Source organism: Orcinus orca, chromosome 12 (assembly GCF_937001465.1).
Source record: "Orcinus orca chromosome 12, mOrcOrc1.1, whole genome shotgun sequence".
Taxonomy (NCBI): Eukaryota; Metazoa; Chordata; class Mammalia; order Artiodactyla; family Delphinidae; genus Orcinus; species Orcinus orca.
Window position 1 is genome coordinate 52,875,482 of NC_064570.1, and position 23,719 is coordinate 52,899,200.

Genomic DNA, 23,719 nt, shown 5'->3' on the forward strand with positions numbered 1-23,719 from the left:
TAAATGATCACTAGCCTGCCTCCCTAGGAGGGTGACTCTGCTTAACTGAGTGGGTTGCAAAGTTTGAGGTCAGGCACTAGAAAAGGGGCTGCCAGCTTCCCTGGAGGTCTTTCTGTATCTCTGCTAGTGCCCATCCCCAAAAGGCCTTGTGCTGCGGGAATGAGTTCTAGGTTAGAGCATGAGTTGTCACAGTGTGAATTCTGTAAGTCCCCTGCAAATGGTGTGCAGTGACGGGTGTCAAACGGCACTCTGAGGTTTATTCTGGAGGTAGCACTTCCATTTCTGAGATGGCCCAAATACTTCCCTTCTCTCCGTTTTCTATGGTCAAGGTAGAGCAGGGACTTTGCAGTCAAGTGACGGATTTGAATTTGAATCTTGGCTCTGTCTTAGCTGTGTGATGACATCGGACAATTTCCTTTAAAGCTACTGAGATTCCTCTTCCTCATCTGCAAAATGTCTTTGTTAGGAGGATGAAAGCAGACAACACATATCAAGTACATGGCAAATGTAGGTAGTGTACGATCAGCCAGGCCAGCAGGGGGCGGGATAGGGCTATCCAGTCTTCCTCTCCTTGCCACCTCACTGCAGGTGCAGACTATCTATTGCTGGCAGCTCACTGCACTGCCTGGGCCACGTACAAACCTTTGGCTTTCAGGGACCAGAGGAGCTGGGCACCAGGATAACTGCCTGGAGGGAAACAGAGGATGTTACTTGAGTTGTGATTTGTCCTTTGGGTACCACAATTCCTATAATTTCTACCTCAGGTCCTGATAAAATGAAGTCCTAGGGAAGTTCCACCTATTAACAGGTGTGCGTTAGACCACAGAATGCTACTTATTTGTGAAGAGGGAGACCATCAGAGTGGTTAAGAATGAGTGTTGGCATCAGAGCAATCTGGGAATCTTGAATCTTTTTTTTTTTTTCCATTATTTGTGAAGTCCCGGGCTAAAGACAGCCCATTTTCCTCAATTGCAAAATTGGGATATTATTAGTTCTTATCTCATAAAGTTTAAATAAGGTAATTTCCTGGCATATCAGAAGCAGTTAATAAGCATTAACTATTGTTGTTGTTGTTGTTAGGGAATCAGCTGGGACAGGTGTTCCTAGGTTGCCCTCAAAAAACAACCACAAGCGGCAGAAGCATAAGGTAATGCCTGGTGGCCCCTGGGCCAGGTGACAGGCAGGCAAGGCAGGAGGTGATGACTGGGCTGCAGAGTGCTAAGTCTCTGTGTTTGTTTGCACAAAGTTGGCATCAGTAGTGTGAGCTCTACCAGAACTGAGGACTCTCAGGTTGCCCAAGGAGGATGGGTCTGGAAACAGATGCAAAACATGATTATCAAACATCCCACCACTAACAGAAACGCTGAACTGTGGGTGAGGCACGGAATTGGGATGGTAACAAAAATGAAACAGAAGACACAAGTTTACAATAGTTACCGTGCCCTCCTGGAATTCAGGACGTGAAGGACTTTCTGGTCACACCCATGCCCTCCTCCCAGGACTTTTAAGAAGCCAGGAGTACAAAACACATTGGGCACACACCATAGCTCTGATAACTGGGGCTATAAAGCTTCTTCCTGATAGTCCGGAAAGCAAGGCCAGAACACGTTATCACTAGCCCGAGGACGAATAAATATAACTATTAAAATTTCATGGGTTTGAGGTCAAGCATCTAATACCCCCCCCGCACCCCCCACCCCATAAAAGATGCTCAATAAACAAACACACTGGCAGAAAAGAGATGCCGATAAAGGAACCGGCAGGATGAAGAAAAGACCCTAGATGATTTCCAGTCCTCCCACCTTGGTCCCCTCTCAACTGGTAAATCTCAAGGGCTCATCCATTGTCTTACACCTCATCGCACCTAAATAATCCAGCTGCCCAACCACACAGCGTCCACCAGGGGGGTTGAGAAAAGAGGTGTGTTTCCTTTATGGTCCTCACGATCCATTATTCCTTCCTTCCCAAGTCCAGGGTCACAGGCAGTGTAAATTAGGTCACCTCAAGCCCTTCGCTCTCAAGGCTGGGGAGAGGCCCGGTCTCTCCTCGCCGCCCCTACCCAGTCCGGGAACAGGAAGATGGGGGAATCAATACGCAAACCCTGCGGTTCATTCGGCTCGAGGGAGGCCCTGCGAGCGCGGCAATGGCGAAGCGGCCAGCGGGGGGACTTCGGGGAGGGCGGGAGGGGGCAGGAGGCGTGGTGGCCCCGCCGGCGTGACCGCACGTGTGCCCGGCGCGGTGGCCGGGGCCAGCGTGTGGGGCGTGTGGCCGGCTCCGTGGCATTGTGGGTGTGGCGGGGATGCTTGGGGCGGTGGTCCCGGCGTGGGGGCGCTACGCGCCGGGAACAGCAGTCCTTGGGCCCGGGCGGCGCGGGCGCGGCCGGCGCTCCACCAGAGGGAGCTGTGCGCCCGGCCTGGCTCACGCACGGCGCCGCCCCCTTCCTCTTGTCGCCGCCGCTGCCGCTGGGCCCGCCCGCCGGGGAGGGGCTGCCGGCCTCGCCGACAGCTCCTTCCTGCTTCTCGCAAGTCCTCGCCGCCGCGCCGCAGGTCCGGTCGTGAGTCCCGGCTAAGAGCTGCACGCCGCCGCCGCCGCCGCCGCTGCTGCCGCCGCCGTCGCCGCCCGGCCCGCGCCCCCGCCTCTCCCCGCGGCCCGCCCGGCCACCTCGCGATCGCTCCGGAGCCCGCGCCGCCCCCGCGCCCCCGGCCATGCTGTCCTTCCAGTACCCCGACGTGTACCGCGATGAGACCGCCGTGAGTACCCCCGCCGCCCCCTGCCCTCCCCTCCTGCCCTCCCCTCCCCCTCGGCCTTTGTTTGCAAGGCCGGGCGGGGGGCGCCGGGCTCCTCCCTAGCCGAGGGGGCCCTGGTGGCGGCCACCCTCCGCCTGCTGGCGGCGGAGTCGGTGATCAGCCGCCGCTGGGCCGCTTCCTAAGGAGATCAGCGGGGTCAAGGGCAGACGCCCAGGTGGGAATGGGCATCTTAAGGGAGTGGGAAGACAGAACGTGTCACTGCTTTTTGACCGGAGGAGGCTCTGGCTTAAATATGGTGGTAGGAAAAAGTGTGTATGCGTGTAGGTGATGTCCAATTATAAAACAAAAGCAAACTTTTTCAACTCACAAATTAAAAATACTTAGAGTTGAAGTTCATTCATTCGATTTTAAAACGTGTATCGAGCGCTTCCCCTGCCCTTGGCCGAGCGCTGGGCGACGGGCGCTGGGGATGCAGGGCCGGGCCGAGGTAGAGTCCTGGGGAAGGTGGAGCAGGGCGCCGAGCTGTGGCAGTGTTGATCCGAGTGTTCCTAAACTAGAATAGGAGTTGGTGGGGTCGAGACGAGGTCTTCGAAGGGGAGAGGATGGCCTTTTAAAGAATGAAGTTTTGCCTAGTGCAGGGGTTAGCCACCGTTTCCTTCAGCTGTAGATGACCTCAGGGTCACTGTTGAGGTCCCCAGGGTGGAATTCTGGGCAAACACTTTGTGTGTGTGTAAAAATTAGTTTGGCATTTTAAGAACTGGAGTAAATCCAAATGTTGTGGGCATGATTCTGGTAGGAATAGCCAAATTCTTCAGATTACTTAAAATGGAATCCAAATAAAAAAGATTTTTGGAGGATACAGTTCTAGGTTTTTTTCTGTTTGCTTTGACCCGATTTATGCCAGAAAGTCTGTACTTTAAAGCAGTCTCATTTGGGGATAAAGGGCACTGGGGCTTTAGAGTAAAGGACGTATTGCTTTAAATTAAGATTCCCAAGTGACACTGATGCATCCATGGTTTCTTTGACCTGTGGTCATCTGGTAACCATGTTTTCTCAGCCGGTCCAGCTGCTTGCTTATTAAATTTACTCTGACGCCCAAGAAGCTGTATCCCTGTGGTTCAGAGAGTTGTTTCCTTTGTGTCTGGGAGTAAAGTGATCCAGCCGGAATGGAAAAGAGGAGAGACCAAGTAAGAAGAACTGAGCGCTAGTTCTGGTTCTGTCGCTCACTTGCTGGATGCTCTTTGGCAGATCACTTACCTGTTACAGGCCTTCTCTCCCATATGTGAACTATTCGGGCCGGCTTGGCTAATCACAGAGCTTACTTGCTGCTGTAGTAAGAATATCATCCTTCATTCATTCACATGATGGTCCAGCCCTGCAGTGTAACGGACTTTAGTAACGGGAAGACATGACTATCTCAGTTTGGTTCTTGAGAATCTTTGAGTTTTCAGGAGAGGTTAAAATTATAAAGAACTATTATGTGGGTTTGATAAGTGCTGTTTTAGATTTGTTTTGTTTTATTTTTAAAGGCGGGGTTGCTTTTTGCTTAGTTTTCCCCTTTAAGGGTTACCAAAATCCTACAGTTCACTTATCTGTGTTTTACAGTTCTTGAAAGGGTTAAGTGAGGATTTTTTGAAGACATCAGAAAGCTTAGGAACAATTAACTTGAAAGAGTATACCGTGGATTTTAATACTCTCCAGTTCCTTTTCATCAAAGAACTCACGGTCAACCTCAAGGCCAAGGAAATGTGGTTCTGGTCCAGCCTGGACCCTGCTCTGTGGGTCCCAGTGTATTTATCCCAGCCCTGATAGCCTGCGTGGAGTATCTTTCTCCTGTGACAGAGTCCTGATTACTAACCCTAGGCTTGACTTAGGCATTTGTTCAAATTGTAGTCGTGATTTCTAGGATGGGTTCGTTTCTCTCCAGCAGGAGCTAGAGATTGCTGTAGCTCTCTGTCTCTCTCCCTTGAGCATCTTCCAGCTACGTACGGCACAGTCTCCTGCTGAACTGTGGGGTTGGAGCATGCAACCCTTTGTGGTGGATTTCTGCTTTAGTGAGCAGAGTTTTGGAAACCTTGCCATTCCACTGTAATGCCGTTGCCCATCCCCCCCGAGAGTGTTGCCCTCAGGGAGTTCCGGCCTGCTACAGCAGTTAGAAGAATGTATAGGGTGAGTGGAGAACACAGGGGAGGATGAGATTAATTTCCATCAGTAGGAAGAGACAGTATGTGAACTGAGCCTGGAAGTTGGCCAGTTGGTTAAGGTAGAAAGGACATTTCTGGCGTGTGACTTAAAGTCATCGTTATGTAGGGCTGTACAGTCATGGAATTGCATTTGTTTTAGGATGGCAGGAAGGCCAGAATATCCGTGGGTGGATGAGCTTGGAAGGGGGCTGGAAAGGGAAAAAAAAAGAAAATGGGGCCAGGTTTGATGGGCTCTGCGTGCTGTGTGTACAAGTCTGCACTTCATCCTGAAGGCAGCAGGTGAGCTGTTGAACAATACAAGTGAAATATTGAACAGTAACAGTGTCTATCAGGACTCTATTTTTAAAGCCTCTCGGGAAAATAAGGCATGGTTTGCAAACTTAAATCAGATGGGAGAATCAGATACTGCACAACTTGACTACAGGGGATGTAGCTATGAGATCACCCCATTTGTAGGGTATCATCTTGTAAAAGAAAAATGTAGGGAGTGGGCGGGATGGGGGGAGGGCACTTGGCTCCTGGGATTCTCCTGGAGGGAATCAGTTTCTTGTCCTGGTTAAAAATGTCTGCTTGATAACTAACTTCAGTCTGCTTTAGATGGCGATGGGGCTGTTTGCTCAGAGGTAAACACCGTTCAGGAGGCAGTCCAGTGTAGGATACACTGGGTTCTGAGTCAAGGTCCAGCTGTGCACCTGCCAGTTCAGAACTGGCCTGCTCCATTAGCCAAAGGTTGAGTCCACAGGCTTTGAGGTCGGCTCAAGGTGGGTCACGGTCCTCCCTCCCACTTATTAAGTCTGACCCTTGTCAATTGCTTTAATTCTCTCCAGCTTCAGTTTCCTCATCTGGAAAAATGAGTTGGTTAATAACCTCCCAGTGAGGACCAAATCAGATAACGTGGCTGTGGCGCAGTGTTTAGCTCACAGTCAATCTGTGGCCCTCCAGTCTCTGTGAATTGCATTCTGTAGTCTGGAAAGTAGGACTATCATCACAGGGCTGCTTTAAAGCATCAGGCACGACAACATGGATATGCAGCGAATGTACATTGCATTGGGTCTAGCACTTGGCAGCACCTTCACTTAGCCATAATACTAAGATGACTTGCAGTTCATCTTTTCCCCTTCTTTATGAAAAGTGAAGTCTTTGGATATGTCTGAGTTCTAACAGCATCATAATCGAGGAACGTTTTTTAAGTGTCCGGTCTGTCCCCTCCAAGGAGTATTTGGGGAAGAGCTGTCGGCAGCTCGTTTGGAGTCACAGCGCTGATTCTGAACTCGGTATGGCCCTGGGCGTGTTGCCATCTTGTGCCTGACATCGCTCCTAAAAATACTGGATTGGAAGATCTTTCACAACTTTAAATGTTTTTGATTCCTTATTGACAGAGAAAAGATGGTTGTTACTGTAAGCATATTTTGTAACCATTCCAAGGTGTGTAAAATGTAAGACACTTGCAGATGAGAAGAAAAGACAGAAAGCTTTTCTTCAGTGATGATAATCAGCTAAAATTTAGAGAGGCTTTTGGTAAGGATTGAAAATTGGTAATTTTAGGAAGACTCATCAGGAAGGCTTTCGTCTGATTTTGTCAGTTGCACTTGTCAGTCATTGTTTGCTGAGAACAGTTCCTGTGTTCCACCTGAACTGCCCGTTCTTCCAGGTGTGCATTTCCCCAGGTGCTCTCCTCTGGCACCAGATGAGGACAGATGCTGACCCCTTGCAGAAAGCCTGAGGTTTGAGGCTTGGGGGAGATTCTTCTCAGTTGGCCAGCAGCCACGCTGAAACTTTGACCAGCAGCAGAAACAGCAGGTTTTCCTTTTCCAGGAGAGTGTTCTCTTTCCTTCGGAAATAGCCCTTACATTTTGGTATTATAGAACAAAACAAGGAGACAGATGCAAAACTCATTGGAGGCACTGGTAGTCTTCTGGACAACCTCATAAAAGAAGCCTTAGCCGGAATGTTAATGAGTTGTTGAGAGAGACTTGACTGGAAAGACGTTGTCCACGTGGTTTCATTTGATTAGATTAATCACGTGAGTATGAAATGGAGAGGTTCTGCAGTGACATTTACCTGTGGATAGTTTCTTCAGGCATCATCACCTGGGGAGTGGCGACTCCCTGTCATTCTTCTGGTCTCGGTTCGTCTCTGAGGGCAGGCCCAGGAATTTGGTTTTTCAGAAGCTCCCACGTGGTTCTGAAGATCAGCTCCTGTGAGCGCTCCTGGAAGTGTCCCCTCAGTCAGGCCCTTCTTGCGCTCGGCAATTTTATTCATTAAATATCAGGGTAGTCCCAGTGCGTGAGGCCTTTGTGCCTCCTTTTCTACACAGTGAAAGAAAGCATTTCATAACAGTGCACTAAACGGAAGAAAAGCTTCAGTTTTAGAAACGTTCTTTTATGGCATGTAAGTCAGCTTTCTCAGCTGACGTCACTTAGTATCGTTGCACATTAGTTAACTTGCTTTCTGGCAGTTCAGACTTAAAGGCACAGCGGATCATATTGTACATTGTAGGGAGATTTTCTAATCATCAGTCAGCTTAGCGAGAACAGGGCAGTGCACTCGTGTGCGGTGGCTCCCTCCCAAGCGTGCCCTTCCGGCATCCCCACTGCACTGTGTAATTCTGTGCTTTGCTACGACAACACGTTTTCAAGTTTCTTTAGCACAGCGGCAGGCCTTTGTTTTGTGTTGTACAGATGGAGCGGTTCCTATTCTGACCTTTCATCTTTCTTCCCTCTCTAGCTAAAACGTTCTTTTCATGAAGGGTGGCTTGACACCTTTGAGAACCTGCCAGCTTTGGTTCATGTGGTAATTTGGGCAGACACGTTGCCAGTGAGCCAATTGGGCTGTTTCTGACTGCCCCTTTCCTATCTCTGTACCACATTCGGAAAGTAGTAACTTAATTGGGATTAGACACTAGTTATCTAATACCATATTTTGTCTTTTGCAGGTACAGGATTATCATGGGCATAAAATCTGTGACCCTTACGCTTGGCTTGAAGACCCAGACAGCGAGCAGACAAAGGTAAATTAGGGTTTATGATTAAAGATAAGGCGGGGAAGGGTAAGCTGTGACAAAGCGAGAGAGAGGCATGGACATATATACGCTACGAAACGTAAGGTAGATAGCTAGTGGGAAGCAGCTGCATAGCATAGGGAGATCAGCTGGGTGCTTTGTGGGGTGGGATAGGGAGGGTGGGAGGGAGGGAGACGCAAGAGGGAAGAGATATGGGAACATATGTATATGTATAACTGATTCACTTTGTTATAAAGCGGAAACTAACACACCATTGTAAAGCAATTATACTCCAATAAAGATGTAAAAAATAATAATAATAAACATAAGGCGGCCTTCGTAGCTCAGACCAAACCCTAGACATCAATAACCGTGGCGTTTCCCTTCTGGTATCATCCTGTGTTGTCTGCAGTGAGAGGGTGAATAGACATGTTGGTACTGCCACTTTTCTGTGAAATGATTCATGGGAAAGAGGTGAAAGCATTTTTAGTCCCATAGAAGGTCACGTAACTGTTTTGAATAATGTTCATGGTTTATAGGGACACTAATGAACCAACTATTTGAAATGAAAATATTTGAAAGAAGGAAAACAGAATTTTACCAAAGGAAAATGAAAACCTACAGAAAAATTATGTGAAGGAAAAAATTGCCTAATACATTTTCTCCAAAGGAAAGAAAATCGTATATATTTAAGAAGTACCAGGTCCTGAAAACTGAATGCTGGTCATATAGATTACTTATTGATTTTAACGCAACAACAATAAAATTATAAGAGAACTAAATTCTAAGCATCCTCTTATATTTTATAAGGGGGTGGGGGGAGAATTTTCCACTCTGTGTAAAAATATGAGGCTTTCCTATTCTTTTGGAGAAACGTAGTATTTTGAGCTGAAGTCTCATTTCGTTAACGAAGCTTACCTCTAAGTGCCATGTCCCATGGGTATTTTCTCCTCCTTGGAGTGCCCAAGACTTGTCATTTGAGATTCATTATTAACATATACTCTATGTGGTTAAGTTTGCTTGGTTGAGGGAATAGTGTTTCTCCAGTCCACTCTGAGTTCCTTGACTCTTTTATTTATAGCCATGCTAACTTAGTATGTAAAAATATGTATGCAATTTCTAATGTGCTCAGCATTCCAGAAGTTTATTTGAGCTTCTTTAGAATCCCAGAGTACATTTCCCATTAAAAAAAAAAAATGTTAATGCATGCTGAGTAGTTCTCTAGGCCAGCTTCTAAAAGCCTATGTCTTAGCTGCTCTTATATCTTGTGGTCCCTTGCCACCGTATATACCAGTGTTCTCTGGAGAACTGAACTCAGATTTCCAAGGCAATTCAGATTTTCCAGGAAGGCATTCCCTTCTGATGTGGACCTGGCTAGTGGAATCGGAATTCTCTCCTTGCCCATCCCCCATCCCCAACCCTTTCACACTCCCTGGCCAGTGGGGTTGCAGACTCCACCACCTTCATGTCCTTAGGGAAAAGCTTCACCAGCAACGGAGTGGAGGGAAGGGCTTAGCCAGGCACGATGATACATGGAAGAGGAGAAAGTAGAGGCAGGAATCAAGTCTTTCTTCATTTCCGAAGCACTGGCCTGCCTGTTTTCCTTTCTGCCGCTCTCAGCTGTTCTTCGTGACTAGCGTTTTTCTCCTCCTCTGCCCACTGCAGAAACTCTTAAAACTTCTTCCCTGTCCTTTCCCTTGAAGTAAGCACACCACCATTTTGAGATTTTCTAATGGTTTTTATTTCTATCTATATTCCCTCATTCTCACCCTTTCCTGATTCCCTTCAAGAAAGACAGAGGTCTCATGGGTGAGAATGATTGGTATCTGGGTTTTCATTTTCCTTTGGTGAAGCAGTGGGTTATAGAGGTTGATGGGTAGCCATCCCCAAGTGAGAAACAAATGGGTCACTCGAGGGGCAGGCAAAGGCTCTAGCTCCGCAGGTAGGCTAAGCGGAGCAGGGAGCAGGTGTGGGCCGCCTCCTTGCCTCCACTCTGCCACAGATGACCTTGACCATCCAGCTTTGGGCTGAGCTGTGACAGGATTGAGCCTGGGAATGGAGAGTCACAGGCAGCTTCATAGCCTGTAATGGAGGGAAGGAGATGAACTTCCTGTGCATCGCTGGAAAACTGTCCCCAAGGACTATCTCTATGACGATTACTTTGTCTGAGGTATTGGGTACAACCTGGATTCCTTCAGCCTTTGATGGTGATTGAGTGATGCAGCTGTGTTGGAAAGACCCAGCTTTTGTTTACGTGTTAATGGATGCATACTTTGCTGTTCCTTATTGATGATGGCTGGTCCTGTGGTTGACGAGCCACTTACTAGTAGATGAAACTTTGCCAATTGGTGATCTTGCAGTCAACACTGCATAGACGCTAATGACACTGACGTATACACTGTTGTTTTCGTGGCCTACATTGACTGGTTGTTTACCATGTGCAGGGCACTTCACTGGTAGCTTTGCATACCCTATCCCATTCAGTTCTCAAACTCTGACATAGGCCTTTTTATTTTTCCCATTTCACAGATGAAGAAATTGAGTTAGAGTGATTAAGTAACATGTCCAAGTTCACGTAGCTAGTAAGAGTGGAACCCAGGCAGTCCAGTGGAACCCAGGCAGTCCACATTAAAGAAATGATAAAAGATCAAAGACTCTGGGTGTAATAGCTTTGGAAATGCAAGCTATAGGAATATATTCACGTCTGTGCTTGCCGTGGGACTCTGTATGTCCTCCTGCAGGTACCCTCGGCTTCCCCCCACCCCCCTCCCACGCTGACCTGTTCAGACGGTGTACCTCAGGTGTCAGAGGGCTTTGCAGCTCGTGCCTTCCCCCTGCATCCTCCATACACACCTTGCCCAGTCCCCCCTAAACAACCTCGTTATTGACGCGAGCTAGTTGTCACCTGAAATCTGATGAGTGAAATTTCGGTCTCAGACTGAAAAGACAGAGTGTGTTTTTCTAACGCTCAGAAGAGCAGCAGGAACATTTTCTACTCACAGTGAGAGGCACGTACACACAGGTGTATTAGCCATACCTTGGTGTAAAGGAAAATCTTCACGCAACCTCTAAATCAAAGAAAAACTGCTTGTTACGTTTTCAATGAAAAACCAGCCCGGAAGTGAGGAACATTGATAGCTCATTTATACTAAGATCTGAAATGCTGTCGGTAAGTCTTTGATTTAATCTAGTATTTAATATAGGTTATCCAACTCTGAGAGTTCCTGGCATTTGAGGCTCTGTCCTTTATGAAAGAATCTCAGAGCAGACTTGTAACTTAGAAAATTCTCAAAGACAGTGGTGGTGGGGACTTGAATCTGGGTGAATTCTTTCAAGCTCTGAAGGCCCACGTAACCCTATTTTATAGCAAATGTTCCAGTTTGTAGAAGATCCTACACAACTCAGTTGTTTCTTTGAGGTCAATTCAACCTTTGTAAAGAGGAAACAGTGTTTTCAGCACTGCCCAATAGATGATATAATGTAAGCCACGTAGATAATTCAGAGTTTTCTAGTAGCCACAGTAAGTAACAAGAAACAGATGAAATTAATTGTAATAATTTAATCTAGTATACTCAAAATATTAGCATCTCAGCATGTAATGAATATAAAATACTGTTAAGATATTTTACTTTTTTTTTAAAGTAAGTTTTCAAAATCCAGTATATATTTTATACTTATAGCACATATCAATTCAGACCAGCCACGTGATCAGTTGCTTATTTGCTACATGGGGCTAGTGGCTACCATTTTGGACAGTGAAGATAGGGACCAACCTTTCTTGTGAATATAGATGTAAAGACTAAATAATGTTAGCAGGTTAAAAAAAAAAAAGCAGAATTTGTCACAGGAATTCAAGAACAATTTAATATTATTACATTCATAGATTAAACCTATATTCTATAATTAACCTAGTTAATATTTTAAGAATTAAAATCCAAAGCTAAAAATAGAAATAACTTTAATAAGATAAATATTCAAAACAACCTAAGCGCTAGGCTGGAATATCTCTGTCACTACTCTTTTTGTATGTTTGCAAAGCTTTGACCAGTGCGATAAAACATGAACTGAAATTTGTACAGGCGAAAATAAAATTATCATTAATTATAGATTCTATGATTACGTGTCTAGAAAACCTCAGGGAAACAACTGAAAACTTTTTAGAATTAATGCGTTCAAGTGACGTGAGTATGTACCAAATAAATGTAAAATCAATAGCAGTGATGAGAAATCAACCCATCTGATAGCAAAAAGCAAATACCTAAGGAAGAAGAGTTTTCAGGCCTACTGGGAGAGTAATAGTGTCACTTCAGAAATAGGGAGATCTAGAAAAGGGCCAGTTTGGGGCATTATTTTTTTTATTTTATTTTTTGCAGTACGCGGGCCTCTCACTGTTGTGGCCTCTCCCGTTGCAGAGCACAGGCTCACAGGCCCAGCCGCTCCGCGCCATGCGGGATCTTCCCGGACCAGGGCACGAACCCGCGTCCCCTGCATCGGCAGGCGGACTCTCAACCACTGCGCCACCGGGGAAGCTCCTGGGGCATTATTTTTAATAGTGAAAAATTGGAAATCACCATTTCCAACAATAGTTTAGTGTTTAAGTCAAATCTGGTGGATCTGCTTAACGAAATAGTACATGCCTCTATTAAAATGTTGGGCTGTAAAGATTGCTTTCTAAGTGAAAAAGTGCTTAAGGTAGAATATGAAGTGGGAGAAGGATGCAAGATTGTAGTGCTCCCAGTGATTACAACTTTATAAAGTATGTGTGTAATTCTAGGAGCATCTGTATGGAAATACAACCTAAACAGTAATAAGATAAAGGGAAGGCTCTGGGTTAAAAGCCCTTTAGACATCTCGTAAGTGTGATATACTCTTGAGGTGTCTGAACCATAGTGAAATCTCACTGGGGTAAATGGGACACCAGGGTAACCTTGGAAGTTTTCAGTGTGAGATGGCAGAGAGGGAGGTTTGCAGTCATTAAAAAGGATTTGAAGACAGATAGGCAGGTCCCAACAGATGGTCAGTCCATACTTCCCATTCAGCAGGCTCTTCCCTGGTGGAGCAGTGGTTAAGAATCTGCCTGCCAGTGCAGGGGACACAGGTTTGAGCCCTGGTCCGGGAAGATGCCACATGCTGTGGAGCAACTAAGACCATGTGCCACAACTACTGAGCCTGCGCTCTAGAGCCCACGAGCCACAACTACTGAAGCCCACACACCTAGACCCCGTGGTCAGCAACAAAGAGAAGCCACAATGAGAAGCCCGCGCACCGTAACAAAGAGTAGCCCCCGCTCACCGCAACTAGAGAAAGCCCGCGCGTAGCAAGGAAGAGCCACCGCAGCCAAAAATAAAAATAAATAAATCTATTTAAAAAAAAAAAAAAAGCTTGTCCTTTGCAGGTCATGGAAGGAAGTATGTAGCAGCCTTGATGCACCCCGATATTTTGACACCGAGGTAACTTGAGCCTCCAGACTACTAATAGCAAGACACCCATCCCCCACCCACTGACAGTAATGTGCATGTGATTCACTTCCTAATCTTTAACTTCCTAAGTTTCCTGTGGGACACAAACAAGTGAACTCCAAACCCCACACTCGGCCTTAGCTCTTTGCAGCCTCTTTCTTCCTCTCAGTTGGTGTCCTGGCCCCTTTGGGTGTGCCCTGTTCAGATCTCATTTCAGATACTGTCACGGGCCATCTCCTCTTTTCCTGTCGATTAGCCACTCTGCATGCCCCTCCATGCAGCTGATAGCCCTTCTTCCTTTGTCCTGTCTCCCATCAGTATAAACCATTCTCTTCGTGATCAGCAGCAGCCCCATTGCCAAATCCAGTGACCTTACCATGGTCCTGTGTTCTTCACTGTGCAGATGGACCACACGTCCTGGGGAATAGTAGAGACTTGTATGTCGCCAGCAAGGGGACTGCTGTGCCCCCTCAGCTTTGCATTGCCTCTCAATCCCTTGCAGTTTACGGAAGCAGCCGTCTCGCTGTCAGGTCCCTGTGAGAGTACCGAATGTGTATTTCTTTCCCCTGGCCTCCCCGTCCATCGTGGTGCAGTCAGTCCACGTGGCACCATCTGCGCCCCTTCCTGATAGTGAGAAATTCTCTGCATCCCAGGGCTTGGTTTTGCAGCCCTAAAGTCCAGATAGAAGCAATGTCCTTGTAGCCTTTTGAAGAGTCTCCCCATTTTACTCCATCGTATTGTGGCTTCAGCCTCTTGGTTGAATATTCCAGAACTTGTTACTGAGTTAGTGAAGGGGAGATACAGAAAGGAAAAATTTACACCTTTCATGGGATAGCTGCTGTCATTGTAACTAGTTGTCAAGTCCGGCTTCCACAGAAGCTCTGTCCTGGGGCTTTGGTACAGGAGGTAAGCAAATGTAGAATACCAGCTGCAGATATCAAATGGCTAATTTATTTTTCCCTCTCTGAGAGCTGCCTCAGGCAAAAGGACAGTAACAACAGCTCCATCCCTTGTGGATCATGAGAGAAGAACTCTTAATAGGAACCAGCAAAAAAAAAAATTGTTTTTATGTTCAGTCCTTCTAAAAAATGACATCACCATTTGTTTCAGAGAGGATCAAAGGAATACAGAATGTAGGTCTTTTCCCCCACACCCCATTTGTCTGAGTAGTTGGGGGTCGCCCATTACACCTGCTGAGAAGGGGCTGTGAAGGTAATGAACAGAACAGTCCCTCAGTCTTACAGGTGAAGAAGCTGGAAACGTCCCCTTTCTGCCCGCACTGTTCCCTTCCTTGGCAGGAAAGATTTAAATCTCAAAGGACTTCTGATCATCTCTAGGGTATTTAAATAGCCTAGGATTTCTGTGTAGGTATTTTAATGTCACAGAGGTCGGTGGAGAACAAAGTTGAGGGCAGTCAACACCTTTCCCTGGGATCCTTTCTGCCTATCCTAATATGCGGTTTTTTTCTTTGCTTGCTTGCTTTTGTTTTTGTTCTTTGAGGTTAACCCTAAAAGCAGGTAGCGTGAGGAGTTGCTGCTCTGTGCTGGTATCAGTCTGGCCTAGATCTCCCTGGGCGGTGTGCTTTCATAAAGTGGGGCAGAGCCAGCGTGGGCAAGAACTGGTGGGGAGCTGGGTGAGCCACGATCCTTCTGTCCACTTGCATTTCCCCCTCAGGCTGTCAGGCCGCAGAGGCAACCGTGGAAGCTTGCTCCCAGGACTTCCACTAACATGAAGGGCCAGTTCAGTGTCTCTAAGCCAACAGACAGCAGATGAAGCTGACTGGGAACTGAGGAATACTGGATATAATGAACAGCATAGGAGACTTTAGGTTTTGGGTTTGGTTTATGGTGTTCTTTCGAAGACATCAGGACAAACTGTGAATATCCTCTTTTTAAGTAGTTCCTTCATCCTGTGAGTTTCCAGGCGTTTCCCATGTCACCTCTGTTGGGAGGCAGGGTGGAGAAACAGAATATTTGCCAGATGGGAATAGAAGTCATAGCCCTTGGTCTTTCATTTTCTTGGCCTTTGAGCACAGCCAGCTACCTTACCTGGGATTCCTTTTCTTCATCTATAAAATGAATATAGTCACACTCAATTCATCTTAGCTCCAAGGTTTTAATGACACCCAACTGAGAAAATGCATGTAAAAATTCATTTTCCCCACACAGCAGAGCTGTGTACAAAGATGATACATCCTGGGCACTTCTGCTTCAATGTTTTGAGATGTAGACCTTCAGCCTCTAGTCCTCTTATTTGCTTACTCAGAATGTTGAACTTTAAAGACGCCTCTGTCTTTTTATTTTCATCCACAAAATGAAGCAGGATTTTCCTTTTGAATTCTAGTTATTTAGAAAAAGATACTTAAATTCTAAGCATTGAATTCCCCACACCTCCGCCAACGGAACTGTGGCATCTAAGTGTGGCTTAGTTGTTCTAAAGGACGACGACTGAACTAGGCCAAACATTACCTTAAAGCTATTTGGTAGTGCCTCTTTTAATTGGTGTTTTCTGAACCCACTGGCAAAGCTGGCCTGTGAAACGCCCTGCCATCCATTCATTAATGTTTCATGTAAGGACCTGGATTGAGAATTACTACTGTGTTGTTCCTCCTCTAGTGGAAACAGGAAATGCTCTAGGTAAATCTGTTACCACATATCATCTCAATCTGCAAGGCGTCTCAGGTCTTAAAGGTCTCACCACCTCCTACAGAAAGGTTTAGCCTTATGTATGTTCGCAAACACACTTCTGATAAATCCGCAGTTGAAATATGTATTTAGAGAACAACATCCTTTTGATCTGTGCATGGGGTAATTGTCAAAAGTATGATAGAATTTGCTGGTCCTGGGCCATCCTCTTTTCTAAGCAGTGCTCTCTCTTGTCTTTTTCTGTCTTCTTTCTCTTGCTTTCTGTAATGAGCTTTTTGAGGCAAGCAGTATAAATGAATTCTGGCCATGTTAGGCAAATAAGGAATTCATAGCAAGGATATGAGGCCGGCTCCTGGGATGCACTGAGGGCCAGGCTTAGAGCAGGCAGGAACCAGACAGTTGTGGGACTCCGTGGTGGGAATTTCCACTTTTCACCCAGCACTGCTGATGGCATCAGTGATTACAGTGATTTGGCCCTCTGTCGCTTGTTCAAGTGACTGCATCCCAGGAGAGGGAGTTTTGATTGGCCAAGCTCCAGATGTGTGCTCACTTCTTGGCTGTACTGTGACAATGAAAAAAGATTTGGTAAAAGCCTTAGGGACCCTCTTTGGCTTCTGTAGTGGCAGGACAGCTATGTGAGGTTAGTATCTCACTACGCAGGGTAGAGCCCTGGGGAGGAGAATGGATGCTGGCTGGCCCTAATGCCATAGGTCCACTGGTTTCATTCCCCTTCCTTCTCCATATGTGCTCATGCCCTCCCCTTCTCCCCCTGTCCTGGGTTTACCGGTGTGCCCACTGCACCAAGCATTGGGTTAAATGGGGGTGAGGAAAGGGATGTGTTGTCATGAGCAAGACAGATGTGGCCCATGCCGGCCTGGACTCACACATCAGCCTAGGAGACCAGAGATTGGAGTTGGGTGAACCACGTAACCTTTGAGCTGCTAGAGGTCAGTGCAGAAAGGAGGCTGAGCCGCATCTTGAGTAGAGGCTGGGAGTCTTGCCCCATTTGTTCACCACCAGGGAAAGCTCCGTTTTAGAAAAGCAGACCCCAAACCATTGATGAAATTCTTAAGGTGCTTGTGTACATTTAACATTAATATGTTCCCCGTAGGCAGCTACTCGGCCTTGGTTCCAATAATCTGCATGTCCTCTATGAGAAATGCTGATATCAGACATGGTATCTTTAGGAAAACAGTTATGAAAGAACTAACAACTAAAGAACGAAGATAACTGACGTTTCTGAGCCTCTTTCTTTTCTCTTAGGTATCTGGAATCCATTCACCAGCCCATGCTGCCATGTCCAGGGGGAAAGCATTCAGTCATAAAAATCACCTGGGTATTTGTTAAAAATAGACATGCCCAAGCTCTACTTCTGTAGCATCTGATTTGGGTAGAAATCTATTTCCCAATCACCTCACCAGGTAATTCTTAAGATCCAGAAAGCTTGGGAAAACTGCCCTAGAGAATGCTTAGACATGATTAGAGAACAATAACAACACCTTTGATTTATATAGGGCGCTTTCAAGGAGTTAAGGTTCTCATAGATGCCTCACTTGTTCGTAGCGTCTTTGTAGATTAGAGGGACAGTGTTTGCGATTCTCATTTTCTCATTGGGGGAAATCAAGGCATGTGTCACAATAAAGACTTCTGCGTCTCTCCTGTATAACAGTGGATGGCTCTGACCATTTGGGTCAGCTCTCTATTAATCATGCACACCGTTCTCTGGAGCTCCAGTTCTGCCTGTGTAGAATCTCATACCCTTCTTGTTTTTATCCAGGCTGTCACTGCCTGGTTCAGGCATGCATTGCCACTGAGCTAGGCATTCAGTAGCTTCCTAACTTGTCTCCCTTCTTCCAGAATTTTTTTTCTACCCTGTTCTCCCCAGAAGCTGATGAGAACCCTTCGAGATCTTGGAACCTGTTTATTCATGGGAAACCAGTAGTGTATGTTCATTTAATGAATAGCTTTAGAGGTAGAAAGACAGGTTTGAATCTTACCTCCACAATTTTATCAGAGTTGTGACATTGGTCATGCTTATTAACCTCTCTGAGCTTCAATTTTTTTTTAATTTTTTTTAAAATTTATTTTTGGCTGCATTGGGTCTTCATTGCTGTGCATGGGCTTTCCCTAGTTGCGTCGAGCGGGGGCTACTCTTCGTTGCGGTGTGTGGGCTTCTCATTGCGGTGGCCTCTCCCGTTGTGGAGCGTGGGCTCTAGGCATGCGGGCTTCAGTAGTTTTGGTTCTCGGGCTCTAGCGCGCAAGCTCAGTAGTTGTGGCGCACAGGCTTAGTTGCTCCGCGGCATGTGGGATCTTCCCAGACCGGGGCTATAACCCACGTCTCCTGCATTGGCAGGCGGACTCCTAACCACTGTGCCACCAGGGAAGCCCCTAAGCTTCAATTTTCTGATTTATAATCTGGAGAAAACTACTGTGTATGGTTGTGGGTAAAATTGAGTGATAATGTTTTTGAACCGTGGAGCAGAGTGGTTGACACAAGTAAGTGCTTAATAAATGCTTGCCATTGCACTTATTATTAAATAGTTTAAATAGCACAGGAACTATCTGCTTGATAATTTAATAGGCCTCATCTTTAGAGCTATTTGGGACAAATTCTTTTACTGCAATTATTTCTTGGGCTCTGTTTAGATCTCCTTTCTTTTTGGATCAATTTTAGGCATCTGTATTTCCTAGAAAATTGTCCGTGTCATTGAGATTTTAAAATTTACTAACAGGGGATTATGTGAAATAGTTCTTGTAATGACTTTACTCTCCTTGTTTGTGTCTCTATTTGTTTTTTGGGGTTTTTTTGGCTGTGCTGGGTCTTTATTGATGCGTGCAGGCTTTCTCTAGTTCCGGCGAGCAGGGGTACTCTTCGTAGCGGTGCACAGGGTTCTCATTGCGGTGGCTTCTCTTGTTGCAGAGCACGGGCTCTAGGCGCGTGGGCTTCAGTAGTTGTGGCCCGCAGGCTTGGTAGTTGTGGCTCGTGGGCTCTAGAGCGCAGGCTCAGTAGTTGTGGCGCACGGGCTTAGTTGCTCCGCGGCATGTGGGATCTTCCCGGACCAGGGATCAAACCCGTGTCCCCTGCATTGGCAGGCGGATTCTTAACCACTGCGCCACCAGGGAAGTCCCTGTCTCTCTTTCTTTATTATTTCAAACTTCCAGCATCTGTAACTTCTCTCCCCTTTTTGATTGGTTTAGCCAGCGCTTTGGTTGAATGCATGGGAGTTTTTTGGTTGCTGTTTGTCTTTTTAGAAAGAAATGGTTCTAGGCCTTATAAGTTGTACTCTTTAATTTTCTAGCTCATTAATTTCTTTTTATTTCGCTTTGTTACTTTAAAACTTTTTGGTTTGAACGTTTAGTTAAATTTCACTCTTTCTCATTGGTGGGTCACCTTTTCCAGGCTTCCCTATCCAGCCCTTGGGCAAGCTTCTGGTGGATTCCTCCTCTCCTACCCTGCCCACGCTCGGCCAGCTGAGCGGCTCCTGGAAGAGCTGTATCAGGCAGGACTCTTGACGAGCAGCACCTGAAAGCCAGCTCGCTCTAGCTCATATAAAAAAAAAAGGAGCTGAGTGGCTCACATAATTGAAGATCAGTACATGCCTTTAGGCACAGCCTGAGCCGGGACTGCACATGATATTTCTGGAAACCTGTCTCTCTTTGTCTCTTAGGTCATCTGCTTTTCTCTGATTGTTTTGTTTTCTAGCAGCCTCTCCCACATGGTAGGGAAAGATGGGCCTTGCCCCTTCAGGCTTTACACAGTCCTGACAGCCCCAAATCTCATAAGATTACTTCTCCTTCCAGTGTTCACCTCAGTCCCTGAAAAAGGATTCTGGTTACTTAGCCTGGGTTCATAGCTACTTTATTGACTGTTACATGTAGAGAAGAATTGACGAAAGACACTCTGCTTATGAAAGTGAACAGGGTTTACTTATGTGAAGAATGTAGAAAGGAGTTAGCATAGTTAGAACATAGAGGTATCACTACGATTATCTATGACATTCAGCGTAAGCTGCCGGCCCCCAGAAACGATAAAATCTGATCGAGAGAGAGGGTAACCCCCAGACTTCCCGAAGTCGTAACTCATTTTCCAGGCCCAGCCTTTCTATTTGGGTACAGAGCACCTCCCCTGGGCCAGATGTACCTCATCAGTCACAGTGTGGGCGCTGTCCTTCAGCATATGGTACACCCAGGCACCAACACCATCCCCCGAGCCTGTTCCAGGTCCACTCCTGAATCCGTCCTGTGGACTAGATCAGGTCAGCTGCCCCGGTGTGTGTGGGATTCATGAAACAAAGCCCTTAGATCAGCCTCGAGCCTCATCCTGCATGGATGTCCTGCCTGGCTCTGGATCAATCCCTGGATCTCGGGGAGGGGTACTCTGATGGCTAGCAGAGGTCACACCTCAGCCACTCCACCCCCAGTTTATCAGTGGGGCTTCCTAAAGGTACCGAAAGGAAACAGATCTCAACTCGAAGTGTTTTTACCACATTCTAAGAACTTTAATTCTTTTTTTTTTTAACATCTTTATTGGAGTATAGTTGCTTTACAGTGGTGTGTTAGTTTCTGCAGTATAACAAAGTGAATCAGCTATATGTATACATATATCCCCATATCTCCTCCCTCTTGCGTCTCCCTCCCACCCTCCATATCCCACCCCTCTAGGTGGTCACAAAGCACCGAGCTGATCTCCCTGTGCTATGTGGCTGCTTCCCACTAGCTATCTATTTTACGTTTGGTAGTGTATATATGTCCATGCCTCTCTCTCACTTCATCCCAGCTTACCCTTCCTCCTAACCGTGTCCTCAAGCCCATTCTCTACGTCTGTGTCTTTATTCCTGTCCTGCCCCTAAATTCTTCAGAACCATTTTTTTTTTTTTAGATTCCATATATATGTGTTACCATATGGTATTTGTTTTTCTCCTTCTGACTTACTTCACTCTGTATGACAGACTCTAGGTCCATCCACCTCACTGCAAATTACTCCATTTCATTTCATGGCTGAGTAATATTCCATTGTATATATGTGCCACATCTTCTTTATCCATTCATCTGTCGATGGACACTTAGGTTGCTTCCATGTCCTGGCTACTGTAAACAGAGCTGCAATGAACATTATGGTACATGACTCTTTTTGAATTATGGTTTTCTCAGGGTATATGCCCAGTAGTGGGATTGCTGGGTCGTATGGTAGTTCTATTTGTAGTTTTTTAAGGAACCGCCATACTGTTCTCCACAGTGACTGTATCAATTTACATTCCCACCAACAGTGCAAGAGGGTCCCCTTTTCTCCACACCCTCTCCAGCATTTATTTATTTATTTATTTATTTTAGAAGATGTCGCGGGTGGGAGTTTATTAATTAATTAATTTATTTTGGCCGTGTCGGGTCTTCGTTTCTGAGCGAGGGCTTCCTCTAGCTGCGGCGAGCGGGGCCGCTCTTCATCGCGGTGCGCGGGCCTCTCACTGTCGCGGCCTCTCTTGTTGCGCGTCTGCAGACGCGCAGGCTCCGTAGCTGTGGCTCACGGGCCTAGTTGCTTTGCGGCATGTGGGATCCTCCCAGACCAGGGCTCGAATGCGTTGCCCCTGCATTAGCAGGCAGATTCTCAACCACTGCGCCACCAGGGAAGCCCTCCAGCATTTATTGTTTGTAGATTTTTTGATGATGGCCATTCTGACTGGTGTGAGGTGATACCTCATTGTAGTTGTGATTTGCATTAAGAACTTTAATTCTTAATGTTTTAGTTTTTCTTATTTTTCAAATACTCTTGTTACAGTTTGGATTCCCTCACTGACACAAGAATTATTCAAGAGAGGATTTGTACGTGTTTAACTTCGTGCTGGTTGGGTTTTTAGTTAGGTTTGGATTTGATGTGCAGATCACCTCTGTCCTTGCCAGGCTTCTGGTCAGTAGTGTGTACACCCAAGAACGGAGCCAAAAAGGGTTAGTGTTCCGACTTTGAAGGGGCGCCCTGGTGATGGCGAGATCTGAGAACAAGGCTTGAATCTAAGGTCGGAATGAGACTTTCTGTTTCCTTCCCCCTTGATTGACAGTAACTAGCCCAGTGAGGGAACAAGTTGATTTGCCTTCAGCGGGACAGGCAGAGAAGGTGGAAAGAGTCCTGGCAGGGCTTCTGGAAGGCCCCACCTGGTCTGTTACCCACATGCAGCGGGAAGCTTAGTGGGAGCCTTCCTGACCTGAGAGCAGATGGTCCCAGAGAGAAGAGAGGGACCCACTCTGGGCTTTTAATGTTCAAGGACAAGCCCCATGGGTTTTGGGCTCTCGCCTCTTGGATTTGACGTGGCTCGTCCTTGGGGTTTGTAGGGGTTTGTGGGACCAGGAAGAGAAAGGCCCCTCTCTGGGTTGAGGTAATGGCATTGTAGGTACCACCGTGACCCGAGCAAGCTTTTCTTGGTCGTCTGATGGACTGCTAATGTTTGCAAGTTCGGAGCGCACTGGAAAATAAGGGGCACTCTTCTCTCTTTTGGGTGTAGGTTCCTAAATCTGTCCTGTACATTACCCCATTCCTCCATAGTCTCCGTTTCTAAAGCTGTCTCCTGCAGCAGCTGCCTCTCATCCTCTGTTTGGCATGCCTCTGGTTTTCCATGTGACCGTCCAGCCCTCCTGGCCCTGGGTCCTCCTGCAGCCTCCGGGATGAGCCTTGCCATTTCTTGCCTTCTCATTTATGGGCATATCCCTGCACTTGGAGAGTCATTTCCGAATTCTGCTACGCTCCCAGCAGGGAGAGGGGGTCCAGGTGTGCTTCCTCCTCTGGCCTCCAGGATGCTCTCAGCCCTTCACACATGACTACGATCGGACCGTTTCTGCCAGGCCGTGCTGTGGCATCAACCACTTGCTTTAACCAGCTCATTCATATGTGCGTGTCTTTGTGTGTGTGTGTGTGTATCTATATATTTAAATAAATAATATATTTACACACACCTACATATAATTTGCAACAGAAACTCCTCTAAGTTTGTGGGTTGTAGATAGCACCATCCCTGGTTTCACCTGGGTGGTACCCATGATGGAGTGGGTCTCCCGCCTGGAAGTCCCTCCTGGGCATTGGACTGCCTGCCTGCCCCACTCCCCAAGGCCTACACCACCCTATCCCAGCAGTAGTTTCCCCTTCATTTGTTCTCCTGTAGCTCTTATCTTATCCATGTGATTCATCTTTTTAATCCTGTGTTGCCTGTCGTGATGTTCTGTATACATATCTATTTAATGAGGAGGTCTACGCATCCTTTTTATTCCTATATGTAAAAATTGTGCTTGTAGAAGGACTTGAGATATTTTGTGGATTAAAGCATAGTACATATGAGGACAACTTGAAAAAAATTCTTTCTGAAGACAGTGAAGGTAAAGGCATCTCCAGCTCCCAAACTGAGCCACCCTTTGCCAGGTAGCTTTGTTTTGTTGTTGTTTTTTGTAGATTATGGTAAGAACGTTCAACATGCGATCTGCCCTCTGAACAGCGTTTAACGTGTTAATGTGTACGGTATAACATCGTTAACTTACAGGCACGGTGTTACACAGCAGAGCTCTCAGATTTAATCGTCTTGCATAACTGGGACTTTGCTTTGAAGATTTCTGATAGTCAAGGCAAAATGCAATGTGAATTGGATTTCTTAGCTTTGAGCAGCTGTTCTTAGAACAATATTTTCAG

At 46.4% G+C, this 23,719-nt stretch overlaps 1 protein-coding gene across 1 annotated transcript in view; it reads left to right on the top strand.

Annotated features, from left to right (window-relative positions):
* Positions 1-2,509: 2,509 nt before the first annotated feature.
* PREP (prolyl endopeptidase) overlaps positions 2,510-23,719 on the top strand; it is a 136,553-nt gene continuing 115,343 nt past the window's right edge. The window contains exons 1-2 of the mRNA XM_004264771.4: positions 2,510-2,750; positions 7,887-7,961. Of these exons, the coding sequence (XP_004264819.1) occupies positions 2,706-2,750; positions 7,887-7,961 (120 nt within the window). The 5' untranslated portion in view covers positions 2,510-2,705. The remainder of the gene's footprint in view (positions 2,751-7,886; positions 7,962-23,719) is intronic.